Genomic DNA, 25,588 nt, shown 5'->3' with positions numbered 1-25,588 from the left:
AAGGCCAATAAAAAAGCAAGAGAGAAATTAAGAGGCATATGCAGAGGAAAAAATCTATTTTTAAGACAAAATTTGAAGAGAGAGAGTTGATGAGGCAAAAAGATACAGGGACGCTGCTCCAGATGGTAGGCGCGACAGAGAGTTCCCACACCATGAGTGGGAAGGCTGCATTCAAAGAGACAGCGAGTGGCTAGGTAAACTGGGATTAGAGGTTGGAAGCAGAGAGAGGAGATCTGTCTAGAAGGCTGGGACAAGGCCATGGGGAGTTTTGAAACAAGGAAGCAAGGGATTTGTTTGAGGATGTTCAGACTGCATAATGCTTGTAAGAAGGTGAGCAGCAGCATTCTGCATGTCCTGGAGTCTGGAAATCCATGACTTGCAAAGATTGAATTACATATCAGTTCTGCTGCTGTTGCGTGGGTGATGATTCATAGATTTTAACGTCATTGTGATCACATGATCATCTAGTCTGACCTCCTGCAGAGGACAGTAGTAATTCCTGCATCAAGCCCCTAACTTATGGCTGAGACAAAACATGTTTTTTAGAAAGACATCTGGATCTCGATTTAAAATTGCCCCATCCCTGTGTATACATATTCATCCAGTATATTTATGTAGTTACTGTATCTATTGGTGATAGCAACAGTATTTACCAGTCATAGCAAAATCATATAGTCAGAAGCATTAGTCCTTTCTCATGGCTAACATGTCTCAAGAAACTCTTGAGGTGTGAGACTCACTCTTTTCTAATTGTACATAGACTATATTTTACATTCAGTACCTAGGAACACGGGTGCACAGAATACACTGAGAGATGCAGTGTTGTTTAGCCACATCATAAGAACATAAGAGCAGCCATACAAGGTCAGACCAAAGGTCCATCAAGCCCAGTATTCTGTCTACCGACAGTGGCCAATGCCAGGTGCCCCAGAGGGAATGAATAGAACAGATAATCATCAAGTGATCCATTCCTGTCACCCATTCACTAGCATCATTTGATTGTTTAAAGGGTTCCAGAAGTGAAACATGAAAAAACTGCAACTGTTTAAAATATAATAAATAAATATGGAGCTAAATCCAATTTGAGATACTAGACCTGAAACAGCAATACGTAAGTGGTAAATTGGCCTAGGCTTTTTAGCAAGGCTTTACTTATTTCCAGACTAAGTGGCAACAATGTTTCTAATGCTAATTGAAACCACACAGCGTTAGTGTATGTGGATTCATCTTGCTCCATATAACTGCCAACATGAGAATAATACTGAACATAAATCTCCATCTGCTGACCTCTGCTAGCAGGAGGCGCCTGACTTTCCAATGTGAAGGCTTGTAAACTAAGGATTAATAGATGTGCCTGTATATGCAGCTCTTTGGCCAGCAAAGCTCCCACCAATGAAATTCCCATGCACGGAATGCCTGCAGCAACGTATTTCAATCTTGTTCATCCCTCTTCCGCGTTCTTCTCTATTTCCTGTCCTTTAGTCAGGGACCTCTTCTAACCCACACATGCAAAGCTGCTGACTCCAGCTGCTGCATGATGCCTTAAAGGTGGGTCCATAGGAATCAAAATACAGGCCCAATCATGTAAACAGATAATACCATGTGTATCTCCCCCCCACCCCCCGGATAGGTTCAGTGAAACACTGGACATGAAAGTTACAGGGACTAGGTGCATGTAGTAAAGATACAGTTGGCAGAAACTGTTTGCAGGATCAATTCCTAAAGAAGAAATGTTCTGAGATGTGAAATCAGGCATTCTCGTGCATCTACTCACTCAACATTTGCTGTAGATTGAATTCAGCCATGTACAAACAGAGGCCCATCACTTACACCCTCAAAAGAGCACCTAAGTAGGATTTAAGTGGTGCATAGTATTCCTACTGGCTCATTACTAGCAGTGAATTTCACCCAGTATCAGATGTGTAAGGAATTAGCTGTAAACAAGCAGCATCTCCCTGGGAATTGTGGAAATATTCCCCTGGTAACTAATGAGAATTGATAACAACAAAAGATTTAGCCGTTAACCACCTAACCTTCACTTCCTAGTACCAGGCATTTAATTTTAAGGATCAATACATCATAAATGCGTGTCCTTATCACTTAGGTATAGCTTGCTCTCATAAGCAAGCGAATAATTCCTTTAATGTAATTAAACGTGTTTAGTTTATGCCACATTTTTGAAGGATGATGTGTCATTATTAAGAAGTGTTTATTATATAAATGCCACATGATGTGCTAACCTGTCATGTCAGCAATGACAGTCCAGTACAGGAAATGCAGAACGGATGGAGTTTACCTACACAAGGAGTAATCAAAAGCCCATAAAAATCCTGCTGCTTGGTGCAAAACAACGTATACCTAACTGGCATCGATGAAATGGATTTTGAAAACAATGCAATTTAGCTCTATAACCAAACCTGGCATTTAAATAAACTGCAGTTAAACATTAAAATTCGCCAGGACATCATTAACTTGCCTTTTCTTTTCAAATAAAATCCTCATTACCTGAGCCTTTGCATGGGCTGCTTAGTAGCACAGTATTTTAAAGAACATAAAAATGTAGCAAGTATACAAAGCCTATAGAGCATAAACAGTGCATCATCCCATGACCAGAAGAAATATACATTTTCACAAGGCATTTATAATACTGTCAGTCACAATCCTTTGTTTGAGACATTGCGCCGAGATGGCTTTATGTGCAAGGATCCCGGGGCTGGGGAAGACTCTGAACTGTCAAAGCAATCCAGACCTAAACACACTGAAAGTTTCATGGTCGTGCCTTGAATCAAAAACAGAGGCAAAAAAGACCCACATTCTGGTTCTCTTAGGGGAATCCCAAACCAAGAGGTAATTCTGTCTAACATCCCAGAAAAATTTAATGATGTGTATGAAATATATAAGAGAGATCTCGAATATTGTGCCTATATTAAGTACCTATTTGGAAAAGAAATAGCCATGCACAAACATAATCCATTGTAAGTAATCTGTGCATTTATATAGACAGATTGAGCATAAAAGACCTTATTAAAAGAATTAGAATATTCTGTCCTGGGATTTATATGTATGTGAAATTAGGTTGTGGGGGAGAGACCGTAGCAATCAATTGTTCTGGTTTACTTTAAAAAGAAGAAGAATAGACAGAGACCAAAAGTCACTTTTTGAAGTGCACAGAACTTCTCATGCAAAACTAAATCAAAGCTGTAGGTCATGTGAAGTACATCAGAGCAAGACAGAATGAAGGTTAGTATTTGGGAACCTTTCCGTGGTACCAGCCCGCATTTCCCTTTTTCACAGTATATCACATCATTTAAGAAACAGAGGGCCTGTCTACACAGCACAGCAAAGGGCTCACGCAGGGTGTGGCTTGTAGAGTGCTCTAATGTGTTGCACTCTAACTGCCCTGTGCAGATCCTGCTGGCACTTTCTAAAAGGTACCTCATTCACTGATGCAAACTGGGCACCTTTTAAAGCACATCAGCAGGGTCTCTATATGGGGCAGTTAGAGCACACCACTTTAGAGTGCTTTACAAATCACACACCCCCCCCCCAATGCACTTTGCCTCGCCACTTAGACAAGCCCTGAGAATGATTTTAATTCATTTAATAATTAGGTCAATAAAAATCATTATAATTGAGAGCTCCATTAAAAATCCATAATGTTACCTTAATGGAGGAAAACTAATAGAGTACTGTTGGAAGTTTTCCATGAAATTAATATTGTAGAAATTTTAGTGGATGTCTTAAATAGCTTAAATAGACATTTTTATTAACAGAACTAATAATGGAATTAAAACAAATTAAAATAATTGTACTGTATGTGATGAAGTATCTATGTTCAGAATTTATTAACGGAGCTAACGGAGTTTGTTCTTATGAAAATTCAGAAACGAGCAATGTACATTATTCAACAATATTAAACTGGATTTAGCTAGCTGGCGTTCACTTGCACAGTATCTGCCAATTTGCAACTACTGTACCTGTAGCATGGAGAAAACAGCACACACCCAGGGCCTCTATCTCTCTAAACCAGTCTGTGTGGCACTCTTCCAGAACCTCAACCTTCAGTATCATCACGCTCCTGCTGAAAGCACTCATTGGTGGAAAGTATTGAATTTGCAGAACAGCAATGCAATCCAAGCAATTCTGGGAGAATCCACAAGGCAAACAGCCAAAGGATAATATTCAATATCCCCACACAGTACATTCCCATGGCTATTTTACCACTTAAACGTCTCGTGTTTATTCCCTGCTGCCTACATGGAGAAAGGAAATTACATTATTTCTTTTCATGTGTGGCTAATTTCTTACTGACAATAACTACAAAAAGTCACAGCTGGATTGAAACCTTAATATTTCAGCAAAACCAGGTCCTTCCTTACAGAATGAACACGTCCACTAGGTGATACAATGAGCATATCTAACTGGATGGTTTGGTGCGTACATTAGAAGGTTATCATCATTTACAAATGTATGTAGCACCTTTTATATGCTTCAGGGTGCAGAACAATTTACAAAGAACATGCCAATTCCATAAACCTAGAAACAGTGTCCAAAAGCAAGTATTTGGCAAACTCTGGGCTAGATCGTGGCTTTAGGCCCAGCCCTGAGCAGGGGATGGTGCATAATTTGCATCACCACAGGCATTGCAAAAGGGGGCACTGGGACTCAGGGACACACAGGGCCTCTAAGTTATGATTCCTACCCTGCTTTCACTGTGAGGTTAGCGCTGTGCTGCAGGACAATCCCAACAACAAATTATTATATGGTTCCACAGGCCAACAAAGGGAGGGGGTTGGGGGGTGGGGAGACCTGAACTGAAGCCTTTATACATAAAGACAGAAATTCCGCTTGTAAAAGCACAAATGTCCTTCTTAAGGACTGTATGGTCCTTCGGCCACTGGAAAATATGGACCCGATTCAAAGCCCACTGAAGACGATGACCATTGACTCCAAAGGGCTCTCAGTCAGGCCCCTCAATGAACCATATGTTGGCGTTCTAATGGGAACCCCTCTCTACAATTATCCTCCATACTATCCATGGGCAACTGGAAATTCCTACTTCCCCTGGTTATCGTGCCCTCTAAAAGGGCATACATTGGTGCTGGGTCAGAAGAATCCAGTTCCTTGACACATGAGAGTAAATGTTAAGAGGCGTTACAAGCACAAAAACCCATTAATTGAGGCAGCATTGTGCATGTAACTCCAAAATCACACTGAAAATCCACCTTGTCATGTCACCTGCCTAACTTCCAATTAAAGATCGTGACTGAGCCCCTTGGAAGGATGGCTGCAGGTTGTTACAAGGGTGCGCTATGCCAGTGTATATGTTAATAGTTAGATCATAAATAATCCTATGCCAGCAGATAACTGTAGCAGAGTTCCCAGCTTTTTTAGGGCCAATAAAACTTGTTATTGAGCCCTGCAAATGACTTCCTTTGTGCAGCTCTTTACATCAGCTCCTAAACATGTCAAACATTGCTGGGTTACGACCCAGCGAGCAGCAGCACATCCGGCAGAAGCTAATTACTGTCAAGAAACCAACATTTGTGGTCCAATATTGGCCTGCAATCTCAAAGCTAGGCTGAAGCAGAGACAATAGGCCTCGTTAGTGGATGCAGGAACACGTGATGGCCATTGCTAACGACTCAAAGAGATTTTTAATCATTTAGCATAGCCTCTTAAACCATTAAAGCCCTTCTGGAGGAATTTGATAGTAGTGTAACACAATAAGGGGGCACTATGGCATAAAAAGTTATTTCCTCCGTTATATTACTGGCTATTAAGAATATGTCTGCACTGCAATGGGACACCCGGGGCTGGCCCGCGCCAGCTGGCTCAGGTTAAGGGGCTGTTTAATTGCAGTGTAAATGTTCAGGCTCAGGCTGGAGCCCGAGTGCTGGGACCCTCCCCCCTCACAGGGGGCAAGCGGTGGGTTTCTAACTGCAGTGTAGATATACCCTGAGGGTAAGGTTGCCAACTTTCTAATTCCAGAAAACTGAACACTCTTGCCCCGCCCACTGCCCCACCCTTCCCTGAGGCCCCGCCCCTGCTCACTCCATCCCCCCTCGCTTGCTCTCCCTCACCCTTGCTCACATGCTCATTTTCACCGCAAAGCCCAAGCAGGCAGATTTATTGGTCTGATAGCTGTATTATGCTAATTTCAGGTTTGATTTTATTACAGGATGCTAGACCTGGCAGCAAAATAGTCAGAAAGGGTAAATTTAAAAAAAAATGAAATTTCACAAAGATTTTCATGATTCTTTCCCTCCCCACTTCCCATTAGGACCACATATTCTCACAGCTGCAATGGGTCCATTAAAGCCCCCATCCTGAAGCCCAAATACAACTCCATAGAGCACAGCCTCTGAAATGCTGTCCAGACAGCTGTATAAATAAATCTGTAGAAACGGACTCCCCCCCTACATGCAGATACACGACACGTGCATTCATGTGCACACATCTAGCATGCACTAACACATAGACTGTCACATTCTTTATTATTACAATTGTTTAGTGCCTAGAGACCCCAACTAAGATCAGGGCTGCAGCGTGGTAGGTGCTGGACATACACATAAAAAGAGAGAGTCTGCAACAAAGAATTTATAATGTCACTAGACAAAGGTAGGGAGGAATGTATGATACATTGTCTCTTTTGCAATTACTAGTCAACAACATTCACTTTTTAAGAAATAATACATTTCTTTTACAGTTCCCTTCTCTTTTAAAAACTTGTTATGAAATGAATACACGTATTTTATGTTATCAAGTGTTTTGCGCACAAGCCAGCAAAAGGAATAAAAGTCAAAGACTTAGGCTGCAAATTTTATTCACACAGATATACACACCTGCGGCAATACACACCCCTCCCTACACACAGAGAGACAGTCTCCTCCCCACATACAATGCATGCATGCCTACACTGAGGCAGCCAGCCAGGAAGGGAGGAGGGTGGGCTGGAGGGGAAAAGATGGAGGGGGTGGGGTGGAGGAGAAAGGATGGGGAGGGAAAGAGACCAAGGATGAGAGCAGGGTGGGGGTGAGAGGGGGCAGTGAAGGAGAGAGGAAAGGATGTGCGGTGGATGGGGATGCAGGGGGAGGCAGAAGGCTACAGGTGTATGCAGATGTGGGGGGCATAGGGGTGTATAGAGACAATGGGAGTGCCGCAGTGTATGGCGGTGAATGGGGTGCAGGGCTGTGAGGGTGAGGGACGGGGGCGGCAGCTCTGGGAGGTGGAGAGGACGGGTGGGAGAGCATTGTAAGGGGTACAGGGCTGGGATGGGTAGGTGTGGGGGGCAGGACGGGATGGGACGGGGAGGGATGCAGTGAGGGGGATGGGGGTGCAGCCCCATTCCCAGCACTCAGAGCTGGAGATACCCACACCTCGAACTCCTGGGTGACGGCAATGGGGCGACAGACAGACCATGGTTGGCCACAGGGCACGCGCTGTAGCTCAATCCCAGCCACACGAGGTGCGTGAGGAGAAGAGGCTGGGCAGCAGCGGCACCTGCTGAGCACTCACGAGTCGTGCTAGTTCCTCCCCTACCCTGACCCAGCCAATGGGAGCTGCGCCTGCGGGCAGGGGGCGGGGCAGCATGCGGACTCCACCCTGGAAGCCCCTCAGGCCAGGAGCTGGACATGCTGGCTGATTCCTGACCTGAGAGCCGCGTGGCGTGGCGGCTAGTAGGGAGCCTGTCAGCCCCGCTGCGCGGCACCACGAACCGGACAGTCAACGGCTGAGCCACCAGGGTCCCTTTTCGACTGGGTGTCCCGGTCCAAAACTGGACACCTGGTCACCCTACCTGAGAGTCTGATCCAAAGCCCACTACGCTGATGGGAGTCTTTCCACTGACTTCAGTGGGTCTTGGATCAGACCCTAGCTACTGAATGGCTCTATCTACTCCTGGTGTTCATGTTTGCTAAAATTAAAAACATCCTTTCAAACTAGAGAATCTTATCAGAAAATTGATCTCCAGTCCATAAAAGCTTCCACCCAGGAAAGTCCTGTTAGGACTTTTATGGTTTCCTAGCATTCTTTTCACAATCCTGTGGAAACTTGAAGATAACTCATATATTGTTTCCATTTATAAAGAGCTATTAAATAAAAGGAAAATATAATGCTTGAGAGTTTGAGGATATCCAGCATTCCCCAGTTTATTCAGCAAGGACAGTGAAGGTTAATATGGAAGAGGTAAAAATCATCCAGCAATGCAGAATTAGTTACAAAAACACACATCTGAATAGTCTTCCACTAACAATTTCCTGTAATGATAAGAACTACAACTGGGTTCTCTCTGTGTATTTAAATTAAATTATCTAATACAAATGCTAAATATGAACATCTCAGCAAGACACTGTATTGTAACACAATGTTCCTTATTCCAAGGAAAAGCTGATTGCTAGTTCTGGGACTGCAAATGTGTCAGGCAATAATTTAATTGCTGTGCAGGTAGCAAAATACCCTGTGTTCTCGTTCTCAGCCTGTGTCTCAATGATAGTCTTTAATATTGCCTAATGATCACAAACATGCAGAGTCTTCTGCAGACACCTGGTTTATGGTGTAAGTTGAAAACAAAGCAAAATCTCCAAACAACAACAACAACAAAAGCTAAAATTAGTGGAACAAGCACCAGATTTTTTATTACTAAGGAAGAACAGTGCTGCACACAATAAATATTTCTAGATACATTTTATGTAGTATAACTGAGAAGATCATTTTGTCAGAAAGTTCTAGGAAGTTAAGAGCTTGAGGGGATGGAAAAACAGTTTGCCAAGAACATTTAGGGAGCCAAACATCCATAGACCCAACTCCTGCAGTGCTTACTAATGCAAAATGTCCATTGAAAATAATGAGAACTTTCCTGATTAAAGAAAGACCAATAGCCATGGACTTTGGCCAATACAGAATAAAACTTGTGTAAACCCAATGACCTTGCTTTTCATGGGGATAGACAAAACTTCTGTCACCATATTGATTCTTGAGACGTTATGAGGCACATTTTCAAAGTGTGTCAATCAGGCCATTGTGAAAATAAAATAAACGCCCAAGAAAGGTTAATTACCGTCATAATCCAGGGTAAAATCCAGACCAGGTGGTCACCACCTGCCCTGTAACCTGTAACCATGGTGCTTTGCTGCTGTAGTTCCCAACCTGGGCCCCTCAGAAGCAGCCAGAAAGTTAGCAGGTCACACCCTGGCTGTCTGTGTACAGCTGCAGCTCTGGTCCAGCAGCCTCTCAGCAACACAAGCCACACTCTGGATTCCACCAGCTGTGGTTACCATTTGCAGGGTGATCCCAACACACTCCCAGTCGCAATTTCCCCCCAAGCGTGTGTTCTGCACGGTGCAGCCCTCTCCTGAGCAGTTCAGATACTAGAGGCCCATTGCCCCTACAAGGGGTCAATATCCAATGGTTTGCTACTTTAACCAGAGTTACCAAACTGATCAGTTTAAACACAACACAAGAGAAATAAAGATAAAACACTTTCTAGTAACTGAAAGTTACTAGTAACAAGCCACACTCAGTTCAATGGAAAATCCTCGCCACATATTCCCAGCAAAAGGGGTGACCAAATTCTCAGGTCAGAACCCCTCCCCAAATCCAAAGGCTGGTTCCTTTGTCTTCTTGGGCTCTGGTTTAACATAAAAATGGCCATACTAGGTCAGACCAAATGTCCATCTAGCCCAGTATCCTGTCTTCCAACAGTGGCCAATGCCAGGTGCCACAGAGGAAATGAACAGAACAGGTAATCATCAAATGATCCATCCCATTGCCCATTCCCAGCTTCTGGCAAACAGAGGCTAGGGACACCATCCCTGCCCATCCTGGCTAATAGCCATTAATGGACCTGTCCTCCATGAACTTATCTAGTTCTTTTTTGAACCCTGTTATAGTCTTGGCCTTCACAACATCCTCTGGCAAAGAGTTCCACAGGTTGACTGTGTGTTGCGTGAAAAAATACTTCCTTTTGTTTGTTTTAAACCTGCTGCCTATTAATTTCATATGGTGACCCCCTAGTTCTTGTGTTATGAGAAGGAAAAAATAACACTTCCTTATTTCCTTTCTCCACATCAGTCATGATTTTATAGACCTCTATCATATCCCCCCTTAGTCGTCCCTTTTCCAAGATGAAAAGTCCCAATCTTATTAATCGCTCCTCATATGGAAGCCGTTCCATACCCGTAATCATTTTTATTGCCCTTTTCTGAACCTTTTCCAATTCCAATATATCTTTTTTGAGATGCGGCGACCACATCTGCACGCAACAGTCAAGATGTGGACGTACCATGGATTTATATAGAGGCAATATGATATTTTCTGTCGTATTATCTAGCCCTTTCTTAATGATTCCCAACATTCTGTTCACTTTTTTAAATTGCTGCTGCACATTGAGTGGATGTTTTCAGAGAACTATCCACAATGACTCCAAGATCTTTCTTGAGTGGTAAGAGCTAATTTAGATCCCATCATTTTATATGTATAGTTTAGTGGGATCTCACACCTTGAGGGGGAGGAATTGTAAGCTAACAGCACAGCTGGCTGCAACCTGACATCCATTTGGAAAGTCTCCATGAGGAAATTACATTTCCTTTCACCTGCTGAACAAACAAAATGAAGAGTCTTGGAGATTTCCTGAAGAGTTTTCTCCTCTGCAGTTAGAAAGCCAGGGCTCCACGGACATCTAGATGCCTGCCTTTTCTGGTTGTGTGCAGTTCTGTGCAGAAAACGGGTGGGTGTATGACATGATTTATGTGGACTTTGGAGGTAGCCTTGGGAATAAACTTGGGGTGTGACCGCAAGGAAATCTTATCCTCGTGGAGGACTGTGTAGGAAGGGTCCACCCTAAGCATCATGTGCTGACCTACTGTTCCGGCGAAGGTGATTGCAATGATTGAAGGAGCACCTATCAGCACTTCCAGCTGATATAGAGAAGTCAGACGATGAAGGGTTGGACTGGGGTCTCATCACATCTTCCATCAGGAATTTTCTGAGCCAAAACTCTTGAGACTGCTGGGTTCAGAGGGGAAAGGAAATTGCACTTGGAGGGGATGTGGGACTCCCCAGGGCAATATAAGCAAGATTCATGAACGTGACTAATTGGAAAGGAATCCCCCAACCACAACTAACACAGTCTACAACTAACGAATGGCAAAAACTAGCTGTCTAGAAAAAGGTAAAAACTATTTCCAGAAATACTTGAATTCCGGAACCTTAGCTAAGCTGCGACGGTGGGGTGGGGTGAGGTGTCTGTCACACACCATGGGTGGTAGAAAGGAACCGGAGAGGTGGTCGGTCTATGCTGCTCCTCACCCTCTTGCTCCAGAGCCTGAGGAGGTGGAGGTTGCAGGCATGGACCAATGGACACTATTAATGAAAAATCTTCTGCTCTCAGTCCCATGGAGCACATGCACACCTCGACTGGAATACACATAAAGGCCAGCACTTGGAGAAGAACCAAATCAGGGTGCTGATCTAAAACTCATTATTTGGTCAGGCGCCACATTTTACTTTTAAATCTCTCCCTGTGAAAACAAACTAAACCAGGCCCAGGATCTGGGGCAGAGATGTCATTATTGTTTTCATTTATTCCAATATTTAAGAGGTCACAGTTATAAGACATGTTCCTTGATATTCACCCTAAATGTATCTTTCCCTTACTTCATAGTAGATATTGTGTCTAGACTAGACACAATAAATCGATCCCCGCTGGATCGATCACTGCGTGCTGATCCAGTGAGTAATGTAGACAAGCCCTGAGGCTCAATTGGAGTATAGAGCTTGTGGAAGAGAGGACTTGTGATCACCCCTTTGCCCAGGGGTGCATTTCAACGAGAAATGGCTTCCTTAGAGAAACATAGAGTGAAAGTAACATTATTAATTATATGGGGACAGGCCCTAAATGATAGTAGCATCAAAACTGTTACATGGCTCCATCCTTATCTGAAATAACTGGGAGCAACTGTCCACCTATCTTGGGGGAAAACAACCCTTACTGCTCATGCACTGGAAAACACAACAGAAGATTTTTTGAGCTGTTGAGCCGGCATAGTCAGGAAGATTTAGAATTAGACTCAGAAGATGTATATAGTTAGATGGTCCAGTTGTAGCACACAGCTACTTTACAGACCCCCCAATATTTTGCCCGCCTCCACTGTTAACTGAAGGGACCTGTCTTTTAACAAATTGGTAAATTGAATTGAAGCTCATATGCAAAATTTTAGAACTTGGCCACATTTATATCCATACTAATGAGATCAATTTCTTTCAGCTCATGCAGACATATTGAGAACTAATGAGGTACTTAAAACGCCCATGGAAAAAAGTCGACTTTCTATTTAAATGCTATAACTTAGAGCTTGTTAGGGATTTAGCTCTTTATCAGTTTGAGCTATTGCACTTACGCTGATAGAAGGTCTGTTAGCTGTGGTTCCCGACTGCATTAAAAAATCTTTTAATGCAGTTTTGTAGTGGCATATATCTCATTATAGTGCCAAAAATGAGCAATGCAGAAGACCACACTGTAGGAAAAGACAGTACTTTGTCTGAGAACAGGGTGAGGAGAAAGCACGTCCTTTGAAGTATAACATCCACCTCACTCATAATTTAGATAAGTAATTCTGAGACACTTATAATACAAAAGCTCTTATCATTTTAGAACTATTAAAGGAGACTTGCAAAGGTAACGTGAAAAATTCTAGAAATGCTGTCTTTGCAGGTCACCTTTAACAACAAAACAGTTTCTTTCCTGATAATGTAATAACTGGTAATTTATTTCATCAAAGAAGATTGCAAGGAAGGAGAAATAACACACAAAGAAAGATGGGGTGGGTGGGGAGGAGAATCTACAATATGCTTCACATGCCGAGGGCTGAGTTATTGACTGGAAACCCAAATTTCAGATAGTGATTTTGACATCCAAGCGCAACTCTGGGTACAGCTCCAGACACATCCAATGTTCCACTCTAATTCTTGTGAAGTTACAAAAGCTGTAGAGATGTTGGTATCGAGTTGTGAGGGATACCAAAAGCTACTGCACAGAAATTATAAATGTTCTGAGACCTTAATCTTCAAGAGCTCCAAATGATGCCAATCTTTAGTTGTTAGCGACCCATATTTTTGAATCTCCTAGAACCCTTGCCATCCTGTCCGCTTTCCTCATGAGTATGCTGGCCATCCCACAATGTACCATTAAACAGTATAAGTCACATATAAGGAAACTGCTTCATAGGCGAAAACAGCTTCTTTTTCACTACCGTGTTGGCCATACGAGCTGCCTACCTATGTCTCAGGGTATTTCCAGATGCTTGCCCTGATGTTACGTGCCAGGATATCCACATACCTTGGGAGTTCATATTTCCATATCGTAAGTTCCTCTGTCTAGGTTGTTACATTGTATCCATTGCTGTGGAATTGGAGGGCCTTGTGCAGGCTGAGAAACTGGTGTCTTTTACGACACTAGTGAACTGCCTCACCATTCCATGCTTGAGTTCTTACTGACGCCTTCCTCGATGACTGACGAGTCATCTGCCTCGGTTAGCTACACAATGGTCTTCTGCAGCTGTACAGCAACCTCAACTATCAACTGACTAGGCCAATCTGAACTCTCTTTTCTTCCTTATTTGTTGCTGGGCATCAAACTCACCAAACTCTGGGTGAAATTCTAGCCCCTACGGAAGTCAGTGGCAAAACTCTCCTTGACTTCAATGGGGCCAGAATGTCATGCCCTTGCTTCTTGCCTTTCCTCTCTGATTAAGAGTGTGTCAGCCGCAAAGTTTGCTGCAGCATCAGCTCCACAGTGTGAGCTGGGGAAGGAGACAAGATTCAAGCCACAACTTACTGAGTTTCTTTTCAATCATGCTTTTTTAACCTGAAAATATGCTTCCTGCTGTGCCGATCGTATGTTTTGTTGTCATTGCAAATGTTCATAAGTAAATACTGGAGAATAAATAAGGATACATAGCACTTTAACCGTATTAAAAAAATGGCAAACCTTCACTTAAGGTGGTCTTTAAATCTTGATATATGATAATAAAATTAGTTCAGAAAGAGACAGCTGCATAAAAACAATGTATGTCTTCACATAAAACTGTGAAAAATGTTTTGACTGGCACAGACTTTAAGGTGGGGTTATTTATTGGTGCTATGCTTCAGTAATTTACAAAATGTAGACTCCATTAAGCAATAACATCAGACATCCTCAGAGGGGAAGTCCAATGTGCATCCACATAGATCTGGAAAAAAATGTGAATATAATCATTTTCAGGACCATGGAAATTCATTTCAACCGATGAGTTTGAAACCACATTAGGATCCCATCACTGCTTTATATCTAGTGTGGGAGATGATCACACTTTACAGACATTGACAGCTTAAAAAGTAAGGAAAAAAAGTTTGACTGAAAACTCATCATATTTGGGTCTTAAACCCCTTATCGAAGGTCATGCTTTTTTACTGTTTTGTTTAAAAGGAAAATATTCACTTCTCTTATATACAGCATATGCCTTAAAACAACATAGTGATGTTATAAAGTGTTGTGCTGTTAGCAACATAAAACAAAGACCTTTCCTTATCGTGGTGTTAAAATTCCCTCTCATCATCTTAACTGTCTCATGGCCATTAGCTGAAAAGCAATAGCTACATCTAACAGCAGCAGTGCAAAGAGAAATGTATTCTTTCAAGGCTGGGAAATGGGCTGCTAAAGTGAACAAAATCCTTAGGATGACCCAACACTCTTGTTTTTCTGTGCTATTTACAATATTTTCAATGACTCTATGGGGCTATAATGATTTACATGGGGCACAGGCACAGGGCTAACTGGGATAGGCCTGTTCCTGCCCTTACTTACACTGCTTTTAGACCATTGATGCCAATGGACTTGCTCTGGCACACTGAAACGTAAGTGAGATCAGATTGAGACTCTCTGTGGATATAAGAATAAGCGGCAGGTTTTTATGTATATAAGTATTCAGAGGTTAAGAACCATATAGGAAAGGTGTTGTCAAGACCTTGGCATTAAAAGACTAGCAAATCAGTTTGTTTCTTAACATCAGACAGAACATTTGAATAAGCTATCACAACCCATATTGATCCTCCAAAAGAAGTCAAAGTAAATCCTTATCTAATTTATGCACAGAATAAAATTGAATCTGACTTGCTCTGGGGGTAATCATTCATTTTGTTTATAACTGCAACAAGAAAGATTGTACTACATCGATACATTTCTTTGGTTGTCCACATAAGGCATTTTCAATACAAACTGATGCCTGTGCAGCAACATTTAAGTCCATTTATGTTCTGATATGCACAGATGTGCTAACTCATACTATAGTCCTCTAATTGCCCAAATTAATTGCTCGCTGATGAATTTTACAAACACTTCATTTCTGAGAGTTTTTTTTCCCCAAAGAACACTAAAAAGGTCAGCAACACTATCAAATGCTACCCACTTCAGCTTGCTTAGAAGCTGATAAGTATAGCTAATTAGGAGATTCTGTAATTAGCACATGCTGTAAGTTTTCCATTCCATGAGTTGATAAAATATTGGGCCTAATCCTTGTGTCCTTACTCAACCAAACATCTCCACACACCTCAATGAGTCATTCATGTCAGTGAGCCATTCTAGGTTAGTAAGAAAAACAGGTTTGGGCCCTTACTCTGTGCTTTTATTTGGTAGATTTATCCTGAAGTCTAAGTTTATTTAACAACACTCCACCAAATAGTTTAGTTTGTACCCATAGCACAGAAGGGGAAAACCAAGGAATCCATATTTAATGCTAAGAAAACGAAACTAAGGGTTGCTTTTTGCGCACATTTTCCATGTGTTCATTTTAATGCAAAATTGCAAATGTTGCCATTATAATAGCACCTAGCCACTAAACAACAGAGATGGACTAAATCAATGACATTCTGAGCCCGCCTTGTGCACATAACATTCTTCCATTCAGCAATGTACAGACAGGCAGTTCCAGGTACTAAGTTTCTTTTCAACCCCTCTCTAAAAGGTACACAATGCTCAAAGGGCCAGCTTTAGGCTGATTCCCCCAATTCCCAGGAATCGGGCCCCACACCCTCCGCCAAAGTGCCGCTGGAAACAATGGCAACCGATTGAGCGGCTGCCGGACGGCTGCATTTCGGCGGCAGCTCTTTCGAATCGGGCCCCGCACGTCCTAAAGCCGGCCTTGAATGCACATGTACCCAAGAGAGCAAAACTGCCAACTTCATCTTTGCTGTGGGTTAACTACAAATTTTAGGAGCCTCGTTTGGAAAAAGTGGACTCTCCATTTATTTCATGCATCTCAATTACATCTGGGATAATTTAAAACTGTAACGGAAACACTGATCAGCTGTATAGTTTTGAAGCAACAGTCCAGCATATTAATGATTAGTAATTGGAGTACTTCATGTGAAAAAAACAAGTAATAAGTTAAATTTCTCTCATGTTAGTCCAGTGAAATTTATACCAAGGATGAATTTAGTCCAATTGTTTTTGTCAAGGGTAAATAAAAACACAAGAAACAGAGCTACGGGGGAAATCCTGCTCCCATGGAAGTCAATAGAAAAATGCCTATTGATGTCAATGGGGCCAGAATTTCCTCCTAAATCTCAAAATCCATTATTTTCAACACCCGTTATTCAGATCTGTGACTAACAGCATAGTCTTGCCAACAAAGACACCACACCAAGCTGTGTATATACAATGGCTCCTCTGTGAGTCGGCCTGCTACTTACATCCTCTGAACTTCCAATGACTACTGTGCATAGATTAATACTCCTGTGTTTCTCACCGGTTCCACCATTTACTTGTGTAACTTCCTGTGTAGCTTTCATACCCACTTGCATTATTTACCTCACCTGTGTGGTAAACTCAGGCAAGTTCCTCGGGCCTCATTGCTTACTCTCTCCTATACATTCTGGTTGTTGTTTCTTTGGAACACAAATAACTGGGTGTAAACATGAATAATAAAGAGGAAGCCCTTTGTCTCTTTAAGGCGGAGCCTCCGGGTATATCTGCATTGCAGCTGGGGGCGAGCCTTGAGCGAGGGCACTAAACGTAGCTGTGTGGACACTGCGACGTGGACAGCAGCTTGGACTCCCAAGCCCACCTGGCCCCCTGGGTCTGAACTCACAGGGCTTGCCCTGGTCTCCGCCAGAGCTCGAGGTAGCCCACACACCTCCTGGGTGTGGTGTTCTGTCTCCTCTAGTGACACCGAGACAGAGACAGAGAGAGATTAATGAGTCTGCTCTACAGCCTGAGCGAACTGCCAGTTGGCTTTTAGCTCATGTGGTAGAGACTCATGCACTAAACTCCAGAAGTCCCAGGTTTGATCCCGCCCACCACAGTCTGTTGGTGTTACACCAAGCTAGCACAAGCTTGTCAACTCAGGATGGGAACCTCACTCGCAACAGCATTCTAGATGTACCATCTCTCTCCTTTCCTGTGTGGCTTCTACTTCTCCATCGGAATTTACAAGAAACATACAATTATCTACATGCTTTTATCCCTGGTTGGCAAATTCTGCAGAATTTTTCATCTACTTTACATTCAGATCTGACTGGACAAAGACCCCTTTTCAGGGGCCGTTCTTCTCCCACACGGCACAATGTCAACAGTAGTCTTGCCATTGGCATCAAGGGAAACAGGAGCAGCCACTCAGTATGGTCTGGTCACCTGACTGGATTCATTCCAATAAGCTTTTCTTAAAAGGGCCAGAAGCTCCAGGAAAAGTGGAGTCTCAGCCATACTTCAGCCATGCACCTCTATGACTTGACTTCTGGTTGGCCTGGTGTCACTTCTTGGCTGCCACGAGGGAAGCTGTGAGGGGAATCCAAGCGCTTGTGCTCCAAATCTCCGGGGTGTTACAAGCTCCTGAGACCTGAACGGCATCCAGCCGCTGCCCCAATCTTGGAGTCTCTAGGCACGCTCTCGGGGCACAGACCTACCTGGCACCCCATCCGAGTGTTGGAACCTGCTGTCCGGGCGCCTAGCCCCTCCGGGTGCAGTGCTGACCCATCAGACTCCCCAGCACGTGCACATACCCCTCACCCAGAACGCAACCCAAAAGCTTCTGGTTTACAGCTTAACCCTCTCAGGGGCGTGCAGCAATTGGGAAGCAGTCAACACTCCCCATCTCCTCCCTTTGGACAGCCTAGCATCTTTATGCTGTTTATACTTAATCATGTAAAACAGAGGTGAGCACAGGTCACACAACACAATACAACATCCTCAATACAACCTTCTCACAAGCTCATCTTTCCCTTGGGAGCCCTTGAGGGAATATCTGCGTTCTGTCAGACGGGCAGGATCCTCCACCCCATTGCCTAACCTGCCCCTGCAGCAGCCTCTCTCACCTTAATCTGGTGTCAAATGTCTCTCCCCCTGCCTCCACTGTGGGTCCCATTATAGACTCCTGCTTCTTTCATTCCACCTTTTGGTAATTTCCCAGGTCTCCCAACCCCTGCTCCCTTCAGGCAAGAGGAGAAAGTGTCTTTTCCCAGGTAGAACAAACCCATTGAATAGACTGCCCTGGAGTGCTGATCACACTCCATTGTCTGGCCTGGCAGAGACATGACAGAACCTGCGAACTCCTGCGTGATCCACATACACATAGGTGTGCTGGGACACAGTAATTTCATCATATCACCCACAATTCAGAAGTTGTACAGTCAGAGGCCTCAACTTGTCACACCTGAACATTTGAGAGCTACAAAAAATGAGCAGATAAAACGTCAGCCAGGTTAACAAAAGACAAAAACCACCTAACTGCAGGAACAATGCAACCAACAGTCTGTGAGCTAGGAATTCTAGTCAAGGCAACACGTTGCATTATGTATGAAAAGGTGAATAGCAGCAAATAGTTTCAGAAATTTGTGTACAGTTAATGAATCCTAAATAGCTTTATTAATGTAGGTCAAATTTCATCTTCCTTTGGGACTTTGGCATTTACTAATATGCCGATGTATTAATTATTCAAAGAAGATATATCTTATATATGTAAAATTATACTGCGTATACCCTTTATAAAGGCCGCACTGTAGCTGTATTATAAAATCTGCATAGAGTATTTAATTTATAATCCTGTAATCATTAATTAAATATTATGTAAAATGGCACTATAATATATCTAAATCCAAATGTTATGCAAAAGTCAGCAAAATATTCTTTTATTTGTAGCCTGTACCACAATATCAACACCCATCATACAGTAGCTATTTAAGTTTTGTCTTTTGTTCTTGTAAAATATAAACCTAGTATCAATTCCCACTGTGAAGAAAAACTATGATTAGTAATTAAATTACAGTACATTAAACTTACTTAACTTAAGTTCGCCAGCTGGGAAAATTCTATGCCTCTGGGTTTAACAATAACTTCCAATCTTGCCGCAGCCTGTACGGTTTTTTTTTTTGTTTTTTTTTTAGTTTTGCTATAATTTTCCTTATTGGAATTTCATTAAAAATGGTAATGGCATTACTCCTGTTAATGCTTAAAACCAACATCATAATCCTGAATTTTAATTAGTAATTATAATTAGTCATTATTTCATTAATGAAATGTTTAGTTGGTAATTGTCTTTGAGCATCTTAGTCCCTAGGCTTATAAGCGTTTCATAACATTTAATTTATTGCAGTTTCTGACTGAGTGGAACTGTCAACCTTACTCTCTTTTTAACACTTTCATGTGGTGCTTTCAGGCCCTTTATATACCATTAACACCTGTTAAACAGCGAGCTTCTGATCTTGATAGGTGTTCCATTCATAAAGAGGGATATGCCTGGCTTTAGATTTGCAACAAATGATATGGAGATTTCTAAGACAGTAAGATGAACAAATACAAAACTATTTCCACTTATCTTATTGTTATTATAAGCCCTGATCCTAAAATCAGCTGGGCACATGTCCACCCCTGCATGCACATAGTATACCATCAACTTCAGGTATAGGGATGCTCGGGCACAATCATTTGCAGGATCAGGGCCCTAATTTGTATTAGAAACTACTGTGGATCATTAATATGACTGCGAAGAGAAATTGGCCAAAACCAAAACCCTAGATCTGGCATTGATCATTATGAACTTCAATAGGTTCAAAAGCAAAATAAACATTTTGCAGCTCAGACTCATCTTTATTTAAAAGTGGGAACCAAGATATCATGCTGTATCCCTAGCAGCTCTCTTCTCAGCTCTGTCTCCAGATTAATTAAATACTCCTGCCCATTAGCTACTGGTTGGACCAACATCCCACCGCCTTTTGCTGTTGACAAGGGTGAAGAGACAATAGGAACAGGCAATTCAAATGAAGCATCCTGGACCATGTGCATATGTTCTAAGCTAATTACCTTCTTAGTTGCTGGATTAAATTATTTTGAAAAATTAGTATGGTCACACTGTATGCTAAGGTTCCATTACTAAATGGTATGTAAAGGGTAAATAAAAGATTGCTATAATGTTATAAGCATGTTACAGACATGAATAGGATGTGTTATACATAAACTCATCAATCCAAGGTATTATACACAATTATAAGTCAATATTATAAGCAACCTACTGGCTTGATGGACCCTATAACAATCCATGAATCATTTATAAAATAACTATTAACAATGTATTAATCCTTTATGAACAGAACCTTAATATAAAATATGACCTTCATAGCTAACAAAGTTTATTGGAAATACCCAAATATCTGCAAAGTGAGCTGTGCTCCCAGCACCACATCCAAACAGCAGATAAAGTGGCACACACAATAGAAAATATGTTCTGAAAGATAACTAAACTTCCCAGAACCTCACAAAGAGATTTAGTTTGCATATCAGGTGTAAATCTGGATCTCTCATCTTTTTGCACACAAAATATAATATTTTTTCAGCCACCCTCTGTTTAGCACTTGATCAGTTGTGTTGCAGTTATACAATGAGCTCCTTTTCTGTGCGCTCAAGGAACACTTCTGAAATTCACTTTGTGCCTATCTCAGACTGAGAATTGCTAAGTACCCTCTAGCACAGGCCAATTGCTATGAAGAAACATTTAAGGAGAAACTTAATTTTCCTGTAAGAGCATAAAGTGGTGTTATACGGTAGACCTGAGTGCCTGGATACTGATGGCAACTCCTGGCTAACCCAGGAAAGGTCAATGAAAATGTTTAGACGTATGATAGGATTTTCTTATGAAGAGAGGTGGAAAAGCCTGGGATTATTTAGTATGAAGAGCTGGGGGAATAAAACAGAGTGCAGTGTATAAAATTATGAAGGATACAATGAATACCAATGACCAGACACTCTGGGCCACACTGGCTGTTTTTGCAATGCTCCAGAAACTTAGATCCTCAGGAAGGATGAAGTGGGGGGAAACTGTAATTGGGGCTTTACTGCTTCAGCCTAGCAAAAATGTACTTGGCATCAGAACAGTCCTCAGGCTCATCTATGTTAAGGTACCAGTAGGTTTGCCTGCTCACCATCACACGCCAATCAGAGAGGGAAAGCAGGTTGTGTCATTGATGCATGAGAGGAGAGCACTGATATTACCACAATGGGTGTCAGTTCCAGTTGTGCAGAACACATCCAGAGGATCGAGGTTCAGAATATAAGACTCAGTTCAAATGTGCCTAAGGACAAGAAATTCAAGAAAAGCTAGATTATGGAAGAGACCATACTTTGGCCAGTCTGCTGAGACATGTATATCTTGGAACCAGACAAAGCACTATGGTGGGGAAAGGACAGCAAAGCATGCTGTACAGTCTCATGTTTCCAGGGTATGAATGGTCTGTGCTAATGATATTAAGAGTGTGAGCCTCTTAAAGGTTTCACCATTTACTTGTAGGAGACAAAGGAGCGATAGAAACTCAGTAGGTTCCTCCTGACAATGCCCTCAATCTGAGGAATCAAGGCCTTGCTTTCCAAATCTGTCCTGAGGCACAGAGGAGCTGATGCTTCAAAATATGACCTGTTAACACTAGAGGATTAACACAGGGCCTATCAAACCACACTTGTGGTTAAGCAGGCAGAAACCAGCATAGTCTTGATGGTCAGCTGGGAGACTTGATTATGGCTCAGTTAAGGCTTTTGTCTTAGGATATGTCTACACTGCAATGTAAGCCCAGGGTTAGTAGGACTCAAGTTAGTAGACCCTGGGTTTGTTAACCTAAAGCTTGAGCGTATGCACTTATTTGTAACTGTAGATTAGGAATTGTGAATTCTGGTCCCAGCCTGGAGCTCCAGTGTCTACGCTGCATTATATAGGCCAAAGTTCAACCACCCATATCCCTTACTTCTTGGCAACCTTTCAAAACTTGGTTACTCTAGCCCTTTGTTTGTGGTGCAGTGTTGGAAAGCTGGACTGTCCACCAAACTTGACTGTGCAGAAGACAAAAGTCAGCCTATGGCATTGTGGGATGCTTTTGGCAGACTCCCAGAACACGAGTCCTGTAGGGCTGCATCTATACTGCAGAGCAAAGGGGCTTGAACCCTGGGTCCTGGCTTGACTCAGTCTCAGACCTTCCATCCCCTGGGGTGTCCTGTGACCCTGGGTCAAGCCCTGGGTTAGTGCGATTTGTGTGTAAATGGAGGAGGGTTAGGCTTGAATCTGAGTTTGAACCCTGGGTTTACACTGCAGTGTAGACATATGCACACAGGCCTTATAAGCCACAACAAGAAGAACCGGGAAGGCCCAAAACATAAGAACGGCCATACTGGCTCAGACCAGTAGTCCATTTTGCCCAGTATTAGGGTGACCAGATGTCCCGCTTTTATAGGGACAGTCCCAATTTTGGGGGCTTTTTCTTATATAGGCGCCTATTACCCTCCACCCCCGTCCCAATTTTTTACACTTGCTGTCTGGTCACCCTACCCAGTATCCTGTCTTCTGACAGTGTCCAGTGCCAGATGCTTCAGAGGGAATGAACAGAACAGGGCAATTATTGAGTGATCTCTCCCCTGTCATCCAATCCCTTCTTCTGGCAGTCAGAGGTTTAGGAACACCTAGAGCATGGGGTTGCATCCCTGACCATCTTGGCTAATAGCCATTCATGAACCTGTCCTGCATGAAAATATCTAATTCTCTTTTCAGTCTCACCTGGACCTGAAATATCCCTTTGACATTTGGGGAGGCTGCACAACCACTTATGATCCATCCCAGGGCAAACCAGACACTAGTCTTGTGTGGCTTTGCTGGACATCTCACAATGGAAAGCAGGAATTCTTGGGTGGCTATTTTTCCAACAGTCATAATGGGGGGAAAGGGAGAAAAATACAAAAAATGTAAATGGCAAAAAACCCATACTTTTAAAATAATGGCTCATGACATTCAGCGCAGAGTCTGGAAATGCCCACAATGCTCAAATTACTGATGTGACCCAGCCTGTGTGTCCCCTGAGGGGTGGTAGTCGAGCGGTGTTCCAGCAAACCACCCAGAGCAGTTCAGGGACTCCTCCAGCAGTAAGAAAGAAACGGAAAGGTAGAGGCACTAGAATTATCAATGGGGAGGCAGGTTGTCTGTACGAATGGGACTGGCAGTGGAAGTATCCAGAAGGAGACCATCTTTCTATAAAGATGTGGCCCAGTCCAGGAAAATGTTTGAGAACCCTGACCTGGAACACACAGTATTTCAATGAAAGATAACATTAAATAAAGCCCAAATATTATTATTCATTTGTATTACTATATTGTCAAGGAGCCCCAGTCAGGGACTAGATACCCATTGTGCTAGGGGCCATATGAACACAGACCATGAACATGTTTACCAAAGATGGCATGAATGCACGAGATCCTCCCCCACTCTCCCAAAAATGCCATGTCTCAAACAGTGATCTGGATGACTGTGCTCTGTCTAATGTTAAATTACTAATGTAGCACTTAATTCAGTGAGAAACATTTGTAAAGGATCATGTCGAAGCAGATGGAGGATCAATAGTCTCGCATACAGTCTGTACTCTCCACAGACCAAAGAGTATTCATAGAGCTGAAGTTTAGCAGATGGTGTTTTTGCATTAATTTTCTAAATTACCAACGATAAGGTACTCTGTTTTCAGAAAACTAGTTGCCTTAAGGCTTGAATTTTTAAATCTAATCTCAATGTTTTCATGTGTTGTTAGCACACCTCTCTCTCAGGTTCTGTCCCCCAAAGATGCTACTCAAGGATCTCAAGGAAATGATTCAGCATCAGAATTTGAAATGTAAGTACATACTATCATTTATATTACAATCAAAATAGAAGTGGGAAATGTAGCAACAGTATTTCATAGGAAGGCCACTTTAACCACACCGAATGGCTCCTGCAAAGCACACTGTTTAGAAAGCACAAATTGAGAATGTGGGTGGCATATACAATAAAACTATTCAGCACAGTTGCAAGATGTAGAAGACCATTTGTGTCGGTTTCAAATCAATCTCCAAAGCACACTCCATGCGCAATCTAATTGCTTTCATCCGCATACATTTTCTCTCTACTTTAAATTGTTTATTAAAGAAAGAAAATTTCAGTAATGAGAGAGCCTTGTGTGGCACCAGTGAGTATTTTTGATAAGTTGGCGTCTCCCTTCTGGTCATCTTTTACATTAAAACTTTATTGAGAATTCTACACAGGGCATCTATATCTAGATAGGAGAAGATTTGTGTGTGTAGGGTATTGTATTGAGTGCTTTACATGAATCCTTAAAAAAATACCACCTCAAAACCTTTGAAACAGACCAAAGGGGGAGAAAAGAAACTTCAAAGAAGAATAAAAATCCCCTGTACTGTACGCCCGCTGTAAGTGCAGCTAGCATTTATTATTTATTAGCTTCTCCCGCCTTCAGCACCATTTTGAGCATGCAAAAGTCATTCAAGTCAGCTTTTCAGTTTAGTTAACCTGCCAGGAAGAAGTGATCTTTCCTTCACCTTCACTGGTGCTCCTCTGAACATAAATATATTGTGGCTGCTAATTTGTTGATATATACTGGGTTTAATCCACTAGAGTTATAAAATATTAAAGGAATCTTTATCTAGCAAATTTACAGCTAAACAAAATCTTTGCTATCAAGACTTACAATAAACTGGACTGACATTTTATTTGCTAGGGATGTGTTTCTTGATCGAGTCAGGTGGACTGAAGCCCTGCATTTGTTTGTTTCTGGCGCAGTACCTGGAATACTACTGAGTAGCTCCTTCCTGAACTATGTGTAGAGAAAAGTTTTCTTTCCTGGCTACATAGAATGTTACAAACTGGCCTTAGTTTTTTATTGTTTAACACTTGCAATTATATATGGACCGTACTAAATATATACTCTCAGAGAAGAGTTCTCAAATTGGAGATACATAGCAGTTACCACTAGCTTATAATGTGCAGTAGTCACTTTTGGATCCATTGTATTTTTAAGGGAATACATACTGGAGATTCGCTTAAATTCAGTTGAAAATTTGTCCCCATAAGGTCTAAAAACAGTTTCCATATTTCATAGCATTATTTCTTTGTAGCATTTTGTATGCTGGTCCACAGTCTATTGAAGTAAAGGAAAATACTTCCAGTAACTTCAGTGGGCACTGGATGTCCATGTATACCTTAATCATGAGTGTAAAACTGAATAGATAATTTTTTTCTCAAATGATGCATTCTGTTAACTCCTA

The 25,588-nt window shown here is 42.1% G+C and overlaps 1 protein-coding gene across 41 annotated transcripts in view; it reads right to left on the bottom strand.

The window, feature by feature from the left end:
• The window catches only part of FHIT (fragile histidine triad diadenosine triphosphatase), a 997,853-nt gene that overhangs the window by 49,468 nt on the left and 922,797 nt on the right, over nucleotides 1-25,588 (bottom strand). The window contains exon 8 of one of the 41 annotated variants that reach the window (XM_039481750.1): nucleotides 14,122-14,228. The exons of the other annotated variants lie outside the window; for them this stretch is intronic. Coding sequence (XP_039337684.1) covers nucleotides 14,172-14,228 — 57 coding nt within the window. The 3' untranslated portion in view covers nucleotides 14,122-14,171. Of the gene's footprint in view, nucleotides 1-14,121; nucleotides 14,229-25,588 lie in introns of those variants that run through there. 41 annotated transcript variants of the gene reach the window in all.

The sequence above is a fragment of the Mauremys reevesii genome, linkage group 7 (genome assembly GCF_016161935.1).
Source record: "Mauremys reevesii isolate NIE-2019 linkage group 7, ASM1616193v1, whole genome shotgun sequence".
In the NCBI taxonomy this organism is placed as follows: domain Eukaryota; kingdom Metazoa; phylum Chordata; order Testudines; family Geoemydidae; genus Mauremys; species Mauremys reevesii.
This window is presented reverse-complemented; position numbering and strand designations above follow the sequence as displayed.